Raw genomic sequence first — 15,597 nt, 5'->3', positions numbered from 1 at the left:
AATTATAAATAACTTGCACTTTCCCATGCAGATTTTGATATTTCTTTGAATCAATTTTGATTTTCCTCAGATGCATTCTGAGTTTCAAAATATGTCAGCCCTTGGTATCACTGACAAGTCCTAGAAGGGAGAAACAGCTGTACAATGTTTAATTCATTATCTCATTCTACAGTATCTAACTCTTAATTTGTAGTGAAAGGTGCTATTTACTTGTGTGTCTTTAGTACAATATTTATAGATTACTTCTGGTAATGTTAATGTTTACCTAACATAATTTTCTGTGGCTCTTATTTATATCTAAAAAATACCGAAAACAGGGAAAAGATATTCTGATCATTCCCTAATTATAATTTTCTTGATTGTTTTTGTACGTGTTCTACCACCAGTTACTCTCGGCCATTTTATTGTTTTTGTAGGTGTTCTACCACCAGTTACTCTCGGCCATTTTATTGTTTTTGTAGGTGTTCTACCACCAGTTACTCTCGGCCATTTTATTGTTTTTGTACGTGTTCTACAACCAGTTACTCTCGGCCATTTTATTGTTTTTGTACGTGTTCTACAACCAGTTACTCTCGGCCATTTTATTGTTTTTGTACGTGTTCTACAACCAGTTACTCTCGGTCATTTTATTGTTTTTGTAGCTATTCTACCACCAGTTACTCTCGGCCATTTTATTGTTTTTGTACGTGTTCTACCACCAGTTACTCTCGGCCATTTTATTGTTTTTGTAGCTATTCTACCACCAGTTACTCTCAGCCATTTTATTATTTTTGTAGCTATTCTACCACCAGTTACTCTCAGCCATTTTATTGTTTTTGTACGTGTTCTACCACCAGTTACTCTCAGCCATTTTTGACCGGGTTACACATTGTGCAAATCTGGGTTATAGTATGGTGAATGTCAGGCAGGCGGGCAGGGAAAAGGGGTACCAGTTTTGTAGAATCAACTCCTCCTAGAGTTTTTGACGTATAAGCTTGAAACTTTGTAGGATGTTTATATATATGTTTATGATGTGCACCTCTTGTTATGGATTCATTCTGCATTTTTCCTATTAATTCATTTTCAACAGTCTGGCATGAAAAAACCAAGATGGAAGCCTTTGCCTCTCATTGGTTGAGATGTTGTTTTGAGTGGGATAGCCTCTCATTGGCCGAGACGTTTTGAGTGCGATAGCCTCTAATTGGCTCCAAAATAGATCCATGGTACTCAAATTCAATATCAGGTTATGACGTAAAAATACTGTAAAGTGATTTAATTTTGCGGGTCAAAATTTTGTGCTTTTCTTTCTAGAACTTATGCGTGGAATCTGAAATTTGTATAATACATTTGGTTTCATTGTAATAATTGATAGCAAACACAACTGACCTATTATCACGGTTTTCACGGAAGTTTCAAATTCGCTTTGAAACCAAATTGCGAATATAACAAAATATAACCCGATGCCAAGAAGCTGTCAAGTTCTTAGCCCACCATCCATAGTGTGCTGATTAAATCACCAGTTGTCCGTGGTCCATCATCTGTTGTCCATTTCTGAAACTTTTCTTGTTATCACAGTTTCTCAGAAACTACTACAAGAATCTTTCCGAAATTCCACATATAAATCAACTTGGGGCCCTAGATGCCCATTGCCTGTTTTTTGAACATCTCCGAATCAAAAATGGCTGCAACTTCTTTCTTCAAATGCCCTTATTCTGTACCAATTCATAAAATACAGCCAAACATTCTCTCTTATAACAAATATTCTACATACTCAACGAATGAAACACCCTTAACTGTCTTATAAATACCATATAACATTGCACTCATCCCGCAACCCGGGCAATAGTGGCTTTGCCCCATTTTTGTTGATTTTGAAGGTGTTCTACCACCAGTTACTGACCCTTTTTATCAGACACGACTTATTGCTGTTTCATTAGATGGTGTTAGATTTTTAGGAGATCTGACATATCAGCATAAATCAGCATGGATTTTACAAGTTAGGGGCTGTAATAGCTCAGTCAGTTAAAGCATTAGCTTACATAACCTCAAGTGAAGATCTGAGGCATGTAGTTGGACATTCCCAACCCATGGCAGTTTGGGTTTTTTAGGAATCTGTGAAACAGACCACTCTGTGCTGATGAAATTGTGTCTTTGGGCAAAACATTTTACATTAATTACTCTAGATGACATACCGTGGGCCTCCAATATGTTGTTCAGAGAGGTAGCAGGGCTCATGGTTTTCCATAGATATACATTTTCATCGGCTCTTGTGGATATATCACACTAATCCACTCCTACAATAATCCACATCAATTTTTATTTGTTGATCATTTCATGGCCATGTAAATTTATGGATATGAATACCATTCATTAAATGAAAATTCCCTCACAAAAATCACTGATCTTACATTATGTAATAAAGTTAATTAATATCTACTAATGGTGCTTTTCAAAAGACTTCTGAGATGTTAACAAATACCCATTATCTGAAGTCCCCTGGACTTGAGTTATTGGTCTAACACTATGTATACAATATGGTTTACCGGGTTACTGGTTTAAAACTTTAAGCAAAGACTGACAATTTAGGGCATGGCCTATTCTAACTGACCAACATTTTCTTTTTTTTTTTTGTATTTCACAGGATGACGATGAGTTTATTGGGTTTGCCACATTACCGGATCAGGTCCATAGGAAGGCAGTGAAGCGAGGTTTTGAGTTCGGACTGATGGTGGTTGGTATGTACAATAATTGTGTCCTGCTGGTTCCAGGCCAGAAACTTGTGTATGGTTGGTCAGTGTACAGAGAAAACATTTCTTGTATTTATTTGACCACAACATCTGGTATTAGGTAATCAACAGTGAAACAAACATTATTGTATATTCAATGAGAATTATACAATCATACATACCTTATAGCTAAACAAAACACTTTCATTGATAATAACAAGTAACTATAATTATATTGGAATGTCTCAACCTTCTTTGACCTCTATATCAGGCATTCATGACCTTCAAGCTGTAGCGGATCAGATCACCAAATTGCACTCTGTAACTCATAAATATGATACAGTATGGGTATCACAAACTCTCCATTGTGTTGTGTTTTCCTTCAGTGTTTAACAGGTAAAACTGAAGGGAGGGGGGAACCAGTCATTACCTATACCAGGTGTTGTTGAAACAAAACAGGGTACGAGACATTTGGGAGAAAAATGTACACAGCTTATTAGAACTGATGATGTTCTCTCACACAAATTGATTCTTAAAAAGAAATTACAAATACACCCAGAAATTATACAAACACAGAACATAAGGACATTCCTGTAGACCATAAGGACACACCTGTAGACCATAAGGACATACCTGTAGACCAATGAGACATAACTGTAGACCAATGAGACATAACTGTAGACCATAAGGTCATACCTATAGACCAAAGGGACATAACTGTAGACCATAAGGTCATACCTATAGACCAAAGGGACATTCCTGTAGACCATAAGGACACACCTGTAGACCATAAGGACATACCTGTAGACCATAAGGACATACCTGTAGACTAATGAGACATAACTGGAGACCATAAGGACATACCTGTAGACCAATGAGACATAACTGTAGACCATAAAGTCATACCTATAGGCCAAAGGGATATACCTGTAGACCAACAGGACATGATCTGTAAACTATCAGGAAATAATTGTAGACCATAAGGACATACCTGTAGACAAAAGGGACATACCTGTAGACTAATGAAACATAACTATAGACCAACAGGACATAACTGTAGACCAATGTAACTTACCTGTAGACCAATGTAACTTACCTATAGACCAATGTAACATACCTGTAGACCAACAGGACATGATCTGTAAACCATCAGGACATAATTGTAGACCAAAGGGACATACCTGTAGACAAAAGGGACATACCTGTAGGCTACAAGGACATACCTGTAGACCAATGGGACATACCTGTAGACTACAAGGACATACCTGTAGACCAATGGGACATACCTGTAGACCAAAGGGACATACCTGTAGACCAATGGGACATACCTGTAGACTACAAGGACATACCTGTAGACTACAAGGACATACCTGTAGACCAATGGGACATACCTGTAGACCATAAGGTCCTACCTATAGACCATTAGGACATACCTGTAGACCAATGGGACATACCTGTAGACCATAAGGTCCTACCTATAGACCATTAGGACATAACTGAAGACCAATGTAACATACCTATAGACCAATGTAACATACCTGTAGACCAATGTAACATACCTGTAGACCAATGTAACATACCTGTAGACCAATGGGACATACCTGTAGACCAATGGGACATGATCTGTAAACCAATGGGACATGATCTGTAAACCAATGGCACATACCTGTAGACCAATGTAACATACCTGTAGACCAATGTGACATACCTGTAGACCATCAGGACATAACTACAGACAATCAGGACATAACTGTTGACCAATGTAACATACCTGTAGACCAATGTAACATACCTGTAGACCAATGTGACATACCTGTAGACCAATGTAACATACCTATAGACCATCAGGACATAACTACAGACAATCAGGACATAACTGTTGACCAATGTAACATACCTGTAGACCAATGTAACATACCTGTAGACCGATGTGACATACCTGTAGACCAATGTGATATACCTGTAGACCATAAAAAATACTGGCAATAAAGACTATACACTCTAGGTATGTTTATCAGTCAATGAAGAAGAAGGAGACATATTCTTTACATTTATTTGAATGCAATAGCTACATTTATAATATTTCCTTCATATTTCATCATAGGGTTGTGTCAGGTTTATTTGTCACACTCAAATTTCAACAGCTGGTGTCAAAGCAATACTTTAAATGATTAAGCTTTGTCATATATTTGCAGTTGAAGAGTTGGATCTGAAATTCTCAAGTTTTTCAATACACAGTATTTATTCCATATGTCTCCACTGGGCTTGTATTTGGGAAATATACTGTTCATTCTGATAAGGCTTGATAATGGTTTATGAAAAAAGATTGTCTCTATGCAGTAGATTCATACCTGTGAGATGATATATACCATGCATTGCAAGGAAAACTAGAAAGAAGATATACACACTTACATATTTACTTTACCTGTATTTTATCTCATTACAGGTGAAACAGGACTTGGGAAGTCTACCCTCATCAACAGTCTCTTTCTGACAGATTTATACAAGGATAGAAAAATACCCAATGTGGAAGGTAAGGACATGTCTTAGCTTTATCAGTCTCTGCTGGAATTATATCCCCAAAATAATTTGTCTTCTTTAATGTACTATTAATTGATCCTGTCCCACACTCTGTGATAGTGACTACATTATCAGGTATATTTTAAGGAGTGAAACAAAAAAAAAAGAAATTCTATAGAAATATTTCCTTCTTCTAAACAGAAACATTGCTCCCATAATATTGCTGGGTGCCACAATAGCTCTGTCAATTAAAGCACCAGCCTACATAACCTTAGGTGAAGATCCAAGTTACGTGGTTTGACACTCTACCCTTGTCAGGTTGTGTTTCCCAAGGAAGCTAAGAAACAGAACACTCTGCTGAAGTGGTTGTGTCCTTGGGCAGGACACTTTACACTAATTATTCCGGATGACTTGAGACAGACTTTCCATATGGTGTTCATTTTCATAGTCACCAGCTACTACATGGAGACACAGCCTTAATATAACCCTGGCTGTTCATTGAAAGCAAGCACACAAAAGTCTTGATGATGTAACATGGAATGATTTTTTAATTACAGAGACCGTGAAGAAGACAGTTCAGATAGAGAAGAAGCAACTTGAGATAGAAGAGCGTGGTGTCAAACTCCGTCTTACTATTGTTGACACCCCGGGGTTTAATGATTCTGTGAATGGAGAGGAGAAGTAAGTCGCTGATACTTTTTAGTTTTAACGAAAATTTGTTTTGAAAATTGTAGATATACAAAAGTTTTAGAACCTGGGGAGAAGCATTACCTTATATCTAGCTCAAATATCAGGCTAAACATTACAATTATATCGCATTGGTTGGTGGTTCTACTCTTGTTGTAGTAATTTGCTTACTACCAGGCATGGACATGGAGAAATATGGCACTTGGTTCAGAGATTAGGTACCAGGAACCAGGGTTGTTGTTTTTGAAGTGATACTGCAAACGGAAAATTACATTATACAGGAAATATATGTACTCAGCCAGGGTATTCTTCCTGCTATACATATAATTATTCACTTCAATCAAGTGTGAAATTGGCTAATTAAATATATATCAAGTTTTTCATCAGATGTTCGGTTGTCTTTCATTTTTGACCTGTTGGTAAAACAGACAAAAGTAAAAACTGTGGCAAAAGATTCTCTGTATACAGTAAACGAAGGTCACATATGTAGAATATGAAATGTTCTCATTGTGGATGATGAGTAGCATTTATGATCATTAGATGAATAGTTTTTCAGATTTGTTATCTTCTAACTTTTTCGTTTATTTCCCCATTCCAACTCATTGTTGCCATCTCACCTATCATCAGGCCAACCTGATAATGACCAGATCATGACTTGCTCAAATCATGAAAAATGCTAGAACCACCTGGTATTTCTTTCCTTTTGATCAGTATCTTAAAATTTCAAAATCAATTTTTGGATTTAATATAGTCAAAATAATGTTCAAACATACACAGAACATCTGTTAGATATATACAAATGTATTAACTATACAATAGAATTGATTGTAAGGTCTTTTTTCTTGACGATCCTTTAAAACACCTTTCCAACTTTGATTCTGATAGGCTATGACCAGATTGATTGGTGAGAGGTTGGTGATACTGCCATCTGTAGAATTGTATTAACAAACTTAGCTCTAAACAGAGTGGAGGATTTAGCTGTTACAGGTATACAAATACTTCACATTTTCATCATGCTTGCATTTCAATATTTTTGATTTTGTAGCTGGATGCCAATTATAGATTATATTGACAACCAATTTGACCAGTACTACCAAGCTGAGAGTGGACTCAACCGTAAAAACATCCAGGACACTCGTGTTCATTGTTGCCTGTACTTTATATCCCCCTACGGACATGGGTAAGTTACTGGACACTTTGATCCATCCAGGCAAATTGGTTGATTTGAGATTCTATTAAAAACTTTGTCAGTATTTGCATTTAAACTCAACCAGATCTGTATATTACTGAAATCATTACATGAGAATATGCAAAAATGTCTTTCTGCTGCCAGAATAGGCCAGAAGTCAAAATTTTGTAGATCTGAAACTTGTATGAACAATTGTCTCTTATGAGTATTCCTTACTTGAGATGAAGGGCCCAGTGGCCGAGTTGTTAAGAAATCTGACCATCTTTATGACTAGCCCTCCACCTCTAGGTCACAAATTCAAGGCCTTCATGAGGCAGTCACCAGGTACTGGCCACAGGTCACTAGTTTTTCCTAGAGGTTCTACTCTCACCCAAACCTGGCACATCCTTACAGACTGGCTGTTAATGTGACATAAAGCAACAATAGATTAAAATAAATTACCTAGATAGAATCTAACATTTTTATTACACTGACAAGGATGTATGGATACCTCAGTACATCCACTTGCAAATAGAGCAAAAAGTTGGTTACAGATAATTTGAAACATTGAACACACACAATGTTATTTAGTATCTTTACATGACTTACCTAAGGACACTGTACTTGCTTTATCAATTCCTAAAAATAGAACATTTATCCATACTGTAATGTCATTCAGCAGAAGAATGAGCACATTATAAAGGTAGTGGCTCTTTTTTCATTCTGGAAATTTTTGAATTCCTACAAACATAGATATTCTGCTAATGACAGAAATAATATATTTTTATCACTTTTGATTGTTCTTTCTTTAATTAAACACACACAATTAGTTCACAGAGATGTTTATCAAGGGTTTATTTATAAAAAGATTCAATGTTTATGAAAAAATATAAACATCTGAATAACTACATATATATCAATGATGTGATCATCATTCATTATCTACCATTATTTTATAAAGGGACGTAACTCAGTATGACTGGTCATATGCCCAAACTTGGCAACTCTGAAAACTTGTACAAGGCCAAATTGAGGGAAGAATGAAGTAGTGTGGACTAATGAAGGTCCACTGTAACAAAAAAAGATGCATCTTGTCTATAATGAAACTATTTTAAAACAATAAGTCATGATGAATTCATGAAAACAATGACATCACTAATTGTATTATTGCTCGCCTAGAGAATATTATGTCCTGATGATCATGATAGATAATGTATTTTACTTACAGACTTAAACCAGTAGATATAGCTGTGATGAAGAGACTACATACCAAGGTCAACATTGTCCCGTTACTAGCCAAGTCTGACATTCTTACTCCAAAAGAGGTCAAAAGGTTAAAGACCAAGGTAAGGTCACAGCTCAATATATTCTGGTTCAGGGGAGACAATTTTGTATCTTGTAATTAATACAGTATATGTGTGTATTTGATTTTCGTCATTTCAGCAATGTAATTTAAGTCATAGCTTTCACTTATTACCTTGATATATAAGGATCTGATGGAGCCCCATTTCATTTGATTGCAATCACCACTTCATTTACAAGATTTAAGGGGAGATAACTCTGTTTTATGTTCATCAGATATTGGAAGAGATTAAGGATAATCACATTCAGATTTACCAGTTCCCTGAGTGTGATAGTGATGAGGATGAAGAGTTCAAGCAACAGGATAAAGCCTTGAAGGTAACATACCTCTCTTTACAAGGTTTGATTTTACATTTATAAATCAAGATTTAATTCCTTATATCCGGCTTTTATCAAGCGTGTCATAAGTCTGATTTTGTTTTTCCTGAACTGTCTAGGCAGCCATTCCGTTCGCAGTAGTGGGCAGTAATACTGTGGTGGAGGCAGGAGGCAAGAAAATCCGAGGACGCATGTACCCATGGGGGATAGTAGAAGGTAGGTATTCTGAGCACTTGTGTTAGGGTATGTATCTTTGAAGCTGTGAGTGCAATATTATATAAATGCATCATACTTGAATAGTTGATCTAGCTAGGGTTGTTTTATATATTTTATTATATATTTCATGCTTGTGTAAAATAGTTTTAAATATGGTCTTGGCAATGGAGCCTACTTGCAGGAATTTCATGGTTTACCAGAAGATCAAAAGAAAAGAACTAATGAGATTTTGCTTTAATGTTATCTGTCTTGGATTTTCTGTAAGGAAAAGATCAAATGTGACCTATTCCCTTTTCTTTGTCTTTACAGTTGATAATCCTAAACACTGTGACTTTGGCAAGCTACGACAGATGTTGATCAGGTCAGTGCTTTCTTTATACTTGTGTAGGATTTTTTTCAGGTTAAAAGAAGTTATGTTGAAGAGACAGGTGTAATTTTACATTAATCTAATAAGGAATATTTATCAGTCAGTGAAAAGCAGATGAAACTTCAGTGATTCACGTTCATAAACACAATTGGTTACAGGGAAAGGTTTTATTGTACATATATCTGAAATGAAAAACTTAGATAAAAATCTGTAACTCACTTGATGTTATCAGGTCAAACACATCTTCCCTATTTCATGACCTGCTGATATCATGAATCTTTATCTTTGATCAGTATTTTAAAATTTTAATATTAATTCTTGGATCTAATGTAGCCGAACAATGTTTAACACGGAACGTCATCTAAATACATACCGATTTGAAAACTAAACAATGTAGAATTGATTATAATCCACGATAACTCTTTGAAACACTCTGTCAACCTTGATTTGGAAGAGATAATTATCCAATATTAAATAACTAGAGGTTAGAGGAAATGTATGTATACTAAATGTTTTACATGAAAAATATGTCTGTTTAAATGATATAAAGGGATCAATGAGAATTAGAATAAGAGTTTTGCTTGACAGCATGTTTTCTTTAAAAAACAATTGTCTAGCAAATAAGTTTATTTACATTGTAAAAGTCTGCCATTTTCTTAAATTTGTGAAATGAAAATGTTCTATTGTCTTCATTATCTTCCTCATGGATTCTATTTATAAAACTGGAAGTTCTTGGCTTCTTGCTGAATAAGATGAGTACTATATCAGAAGGATGCATTTGTATTGATATTGTTTAAAAAGGGTAAAAATAAATGCTTGTATTTGACCTTAACTCTTTTGTTACCATGGCAGCACCCACATGCAGGATCTGAAGGACATCACAGCTGATCTGCATTATGAAAATTACCGTGCTGAACACCTTGCAGAGGAGATGAAGAGTTCCAAAAGGGACAGAAGGTAATGATGATTGTAGAATTTAACATTGTGTTGATTGGTTGGTTGGTTAACAGGATATTTTACTCTTAGGCTGATATACCTAAAGTATGAAGAGAGTTTTACTTTTGTCTTACGTTTATGCCTTTTTCATTGAAGAGTTCTCAAAGGGAGATGATGAAATGCTATGATAGTTTTATGATTTAAAAGTGTGTGCTCTCTTCTTGAGAAGAAACAGTAGGGAAAGATGTCTTGCAGATCAACATTCCTATGTTCAATGATTTCAGTTTTTGATGATTGGAAAATCTTATTTAGAGGAATCTGTCCAAGCATTCATTAAAATGATTAGGACATAAATATTTTTAATTATTTAAGCAAACTGAAACGAGACTCAATCGTAAATTTGGATGCTGTTACGGAAACAGACAGGCTACTGCAGCAAAAGGAAGCTGAGGTATGTTTTGATTTACTAACTGATGGATACAACTTATTTTTGATGAGAAATTTCATGTTAATTCTGAACTTGATGAAAGGATATTATAAAACAGTTCACAGATATTTAAAGGAAATATGAAAGAACAGAATTAACTATTTAGGCTACATCTCCTAACCATGTTTTTAGTAAAAATGAAATTGAATTAAGTTTCTATAAATATTGAATTTATGGAATTTTGACATGAAAGTATTCATAGCAATACTGGCATAGTTTCAAACTTTTGGAGGAAATAAGACAGGAGCATGTTCCTAAATTCTTAGTTCAGAAAATCTTAAAATCATTGTTATATTCTTGTTCAAAATGTTTACTGCAATCAAAGTATTAAAATTGGAGGTTTTGTAAACAGGCAATGAGTGAGATTTTATTTTATGAGGGGAGATAACCCTGTCATCATTTTTACCATGTTGCAGTCATGCCATCGAGCGTTATATTCATCCTGCATTAAGCCCATGCCCAGTTATAAGCCCATCGATATACATTGCTGATCTATAAAATTATAAGCTTTTTTATTGTCCTGTTATAAGCCCTCCCCTAACTTTGAGTTAGAAATATGTGTTGCCATTTGTGCACATTACAGGATGAATATGAAAAGTTACTGAGAGAAATAATTTCATACTCAGTATTTTTTGTATAATTTCTAATTCAGATACAACGGATGCAAGCTATGCTGGCCAAAATGCAGGCACAACTACAAAGTAATCAACCTCCAGTTAATGGGAAAGTAGCCAATGGTTAATCACCTTTACAGTCAAACCCTACTCTTCCTGTTTATTGTCAGTCGAAATTGGTTACAGAGAAAAAAAAAGAACATTACACCTGGTACCACCTTTCTGTTAATGACTTCATGTCTCAGGGAAGGCAAAATGGTGAATGAAAATCAAAGGTCCAGCAGAAACTTGTTAACACATTTATTCTATGAAGTTTTCTTCATCTGGAGTAGAACTTGATAGACATTGAAATATAGGTATTTCACAGATGTTTGGTGTGAATGAAAAGGTCAATTTATAAGACGATGAAGTGGGACTGCATTGTTATAGAAACATGAATCTGATATGGTGAATGTGAAAAAAATCTCTACCTGTTTGATGTTTTTCAGAAAGTGAATATTGAGTTTTATCGTAGTGCATGTGGAGTACAGAAGTAGAAATACCTCCCTTGTGGAGTACAGAAGTAGAATTACCTCCCTTGTGGAGTACAGTACAGTAGAGGAGTGATAGCCTTGTTGAATACAGCAGTAGAGGTATTTCCAGTGTGGAAAACAATGGATTAAATCATAATGATTTTCATTGTGCAGAAAACAATGGAATGATCTCCAAATAGTTGAAAGGTAGTTGAATTATCTCCCTTGTGGATTACAGCTTTGAAACCATTACCCTTTTGGAGTTTAGCAATGGAGGGATCTCCCTTGAGTAAGACAATGATTGTTGTGACCACTGAAAATGTTAAGAGCACTTGTACTCATTATCAATCAGTATATGCACAGATCAAACTCCAGATTTGAGTACTGCACTGGAATGGATACAGCTCTCAAAATATCTCCCTTGTGAAGTAGAGTAGTTATCAACACTTTCAATAACAATCAAACATTTGACCAGAGTAAACACAATATTCCATCCTAATCAACAACCATCCAACTCTCACCATCATTAATATCTCCAGTGTTTTCTCATAAAACTCTTGTTTGATTGGTTGACTTTCTTTTGTTTCCCATTTTCATTTATAATAATGTATGGTTATAATAGTGAATCACGAAGCCTGATGTAGTAGTTAATGAAAACATTTTTAGCTCCATTGTTTCCAATGGTAGACATCATTATTAGCAAAAATGTCCACCTTATCAAATATCAAGTTTCAGTGGTTAACTTTTGTATAGTATATTTTTCTTTGTGAAATATTGTGGAATTGATACCTTACATTTTATCATAACATCTTGACTAAAATAACTGTCAGTTTTTGTTGGGTTTTTTTTTGAGATTTTCTTCCTTTCTTTAAAGATATCAATTATTAATTCTAAATTCACCAATAGTGAGAGTTGATTGGTTAATCATAATAGATTGACACCTGCCCCTGTAGGTTCATGGTCAGTGTGGATGAATTTGATTGGCTGTTTCATGACAGGTAATGTGAATCATGTGCAATAGCAATCTTTGGAAGAGTATATGCATGTACATTTTATATCACTATTTGATTTGATTGGATGTTGTTGGTCACATGATTGCAAGACTAATCCTGATTGGTTGAATCAGTCTTTAAATTAAAGTTAATAGTAGATTGCATCTTATTAACACTTGTACATAAACTACAACACAAGGTTATTGAAGGTCTATTATGTTTAGTCAGCCTGATATCATGTTAGTATGTGTAGTCAGCTGATATCATGTTAGTATGTAAAGTCAGTCTGATATCATGTTAGTATGTTTAGTCAGTCTGATATCATGTTAGTATGTTTAGTCAGTCTGATATCATGTTAGTATGTATAGTCAGTCTGATATCATGTTAGTATGTTTAGTCAGTCTGATATCATGTTTTGTAACTGTCAGTCAGATAGTATGTCTTGCATCAAAATTTTGTGTTTTGGACCAACTTTTTGCATACTCTAAGTTGACTGGAAAAAGTGTTTTATATGATCATCAGTTTTACAGATCATCAGGGTTGTAGTGTAGATTACATTCCTTGGGTTCCATTTTCAGAAACAAGATACATGGCCGACATGTATCCATCAAAGTTTGGGAAATTCTAGTTAAATTTGTACCACAGTGACCTAACATGAGTTGACATGATGTAAATGTACTAGACCTCCAACAAACCTGACCAGTAGTATTCTATATCTAACACTTCCTATACATATATATTGTTAACTTATTCCACTAGATTTTCATTAGGTGTGACATTACTTATATATGTCACAGACTGTGTATGTTGTAATTATTTTACATATATTTTGAAATAACAAAAGGCATATTAAAATTCAATTGCTTTCATCATTTTTAATCGATATGAAAGTTGTTTCCCTTTGGGTGTGCGTGATGAGAAGCGTTTTGTTTAAGCTGCCTTGAGTTGTCTGAATGAATTACCATTGAAGAATTGGCTGAGGTGGTTTAATGTAAAATCACTCGAATTCCTTTATGTCATGAAATATTGGTCACACTTCTTTTACAATGTAACCTGGAATCACATCACATACTGAGAAACATCATTGAGCTATCCTTTAAACTGAAGAACCATTAATGTAAGGTCTTTATCAATTAAAAAACATTAATGGTTTTCCCTAACAGTTAAGAACCATTATTGGGATGTCCCTAACAGTTAAGAACCATTATTGGGATGTCCCTAACAGTTAAGAACCATTATTGGGATGTCCCTAACAGTTAAAGACCATCATTGGGGTATTTCTAACAGTTTTAAGACCATCCATGGGCTATCCGTAACAGTTAATGACCATCTATGGGCTGTCCTTAACAGTTAAGAACCATCATTTGGCTATCTCTGACAGTTAAGAACCACCATTGGGATGTCCCTAGCAGTGAAGAATCTTCTATAAGCTATATAAAAATAGTGTCACATATTATATATCAAAGACTTGAGGCATACATCTGTATGTTAATCTTGCCTGCTTTACTTACCTCTGAGACACAAGGTCATTATGATAACACCTTGATCAGTTCTATCCCTGCAGTTTTAGATCTCGCATTTTTTTTTAAAGATTAAGCCCATGATACTGGTTCTGAAATGCATGCCTGGTAATAATCAACTGAACTGAAGGTGGTTGATTTGACAAAGTTTAATTTCTTTCTAGGTAAAGTGCTAAACTTTTGGGATAAGCCCAATATATTTTTCCTTCAACAAAAAACACGGTATCATTGCGTGTAAGGAAAATAAACAACAACACAAACATGTAAGATATGCGATACTTAAATACAAGTCATACAAAGACAGTTTTTTTCTCTTCATTAGTTTTCGCTGTGTATGACAGCATTGGGAGACTGCTTTCTTTTGTTATATTCAATATGAAGGAAAACATGAATGATTTGAAAAAATTGTCGTAATCTTAACATACAAAATGAGTGAGATGTTAAGTATTGGAGCATGTACAGATTACTGTGTGTACTTGTTTGCTGTTAAGTATTGTTGTTTAATGTAAAAAGAGGTTCAAAGTTTGTTTTCTATTTTGCTCTTTCAATAGTTTTGTATTGTTTTTTATTTTCATTTTGTGTTTTTAGTTTTTTTCGTCATTGAATTTAACCTTAAGAACCAAATTTAATGGTTTTCTTTTATATAGACTAAAGTTAAAAATTTTGATGTTCTGAAATTTTAACTAAAAACTAAACAGGACAGTGGTATAAGAAATAAGTCAAAGAATATTAGGGTCATCTGAGGTCAAGTGGATAAATATACTCTAGGCAGTGTGTCAGGATTTCATAGAATGTGTTTTGTGTTGTACATGTACTTTAAAAAACTGAAAAATGAAATCATGTAAAACATATTGAAACCAATTGTAAATGAATGGGTGACAGCATTGGCCAAGTGGTTAATGCATCTGACTGTCTTTATCACTGTCCCTCCACCTCAGGGCTGCGGGTTGGAGGTAAATTGTTAATGTCTGGAAATCTCAATTTTTTAAGGTTAAAGATGTAAAACAGTACATCAAGTGTTCAAATACCACAGGAAGTGGAAAAGACGTTAATAAGTTAAAGATGCATTGTATGTGTATGTTACAGATAAATATGTTTTTAGATTAGTATTGGGCCAATGATTGATTTACATATAAGGACTTTTGATTGATTTGAAAAAATAGGACACATTTTGATTAAGAAAAATTCAAATT

At 34.7% G+C, this 15,597-nt stretch overlaps 1 protein-coding gene across 1 annotated transcript in view; it reads left to right on the top strand.

The window, feature by feature from the left end:
- The window catches only part of LOC132554341 (septin-2-like), a 50,318-nt gene extending 38,310 nt beyond the window's left edge, over positions 1-12,008 (top strand). Inside the window, exons 5-15 of the mRNA XM_060218647.1 lie at positions 2,621-2,714; positions 5,152-5,238; positions 5,783-5,906; positions 6,958-7,092; positions 8,309-8,426; positions 8,659-8,760; positions 8,880-8,976; positions 9,286-9,337; positions 10,196-10,300; positions 10,652-10,730; positions 11,419-12,008. Of these exons, the coding sequence (XP_060074630.1) occupies positions 2,621-2,714; positions 5,152-5,238; positions 5,783-5,906; positions 6,958-7,092; positions 8,309-8,426; positions 8,659-8,760; positions 8,880-8,976; positions 9,286-9,337; positions 10,196-10,300; positions 10,652-10,730; positions 11,419-11,508 (1,083 nt within the window). The 3' untranslated portion in view covers positions 11,509-12,008. The remainder of the gene's footprint in view (positions 1-2,620; positions 2,715-5,151; positions 5,239-5,782; positions 5,907-6,957; positions 7,093-8,308; positions 8,427-8,658; positions 8,761-8,879; positions 8,977-9,285; positions 9,338-10,195; positions 10,301-10,651; positions 10,731-11,418) is intronic.
- Positions 12,009-15,597: the final 3,589 nt, after the last annotated feature.

Source organism: Ylistrum balloti, unplaced genomic scaffold (genome assembly GCF_031769215.1).
Source record: "Ylistrum balloti isolate Yb309-2 unplaced genomic scaffold, AGI_CSIRO_Ybal_v1 Utg370392, whole genome shotgun sequence".
Lineage (NCBI taxonomy): Eukaryota > Metazoa > Mollusca > Bivalvia > Pectinida > Pectinidae > Ylistrum > Ylistrum balloti.
Note: the sequence above shows the minus strand (reverse complement) of the source record. Positions and strands in the feature narration are given on the sequence as shown.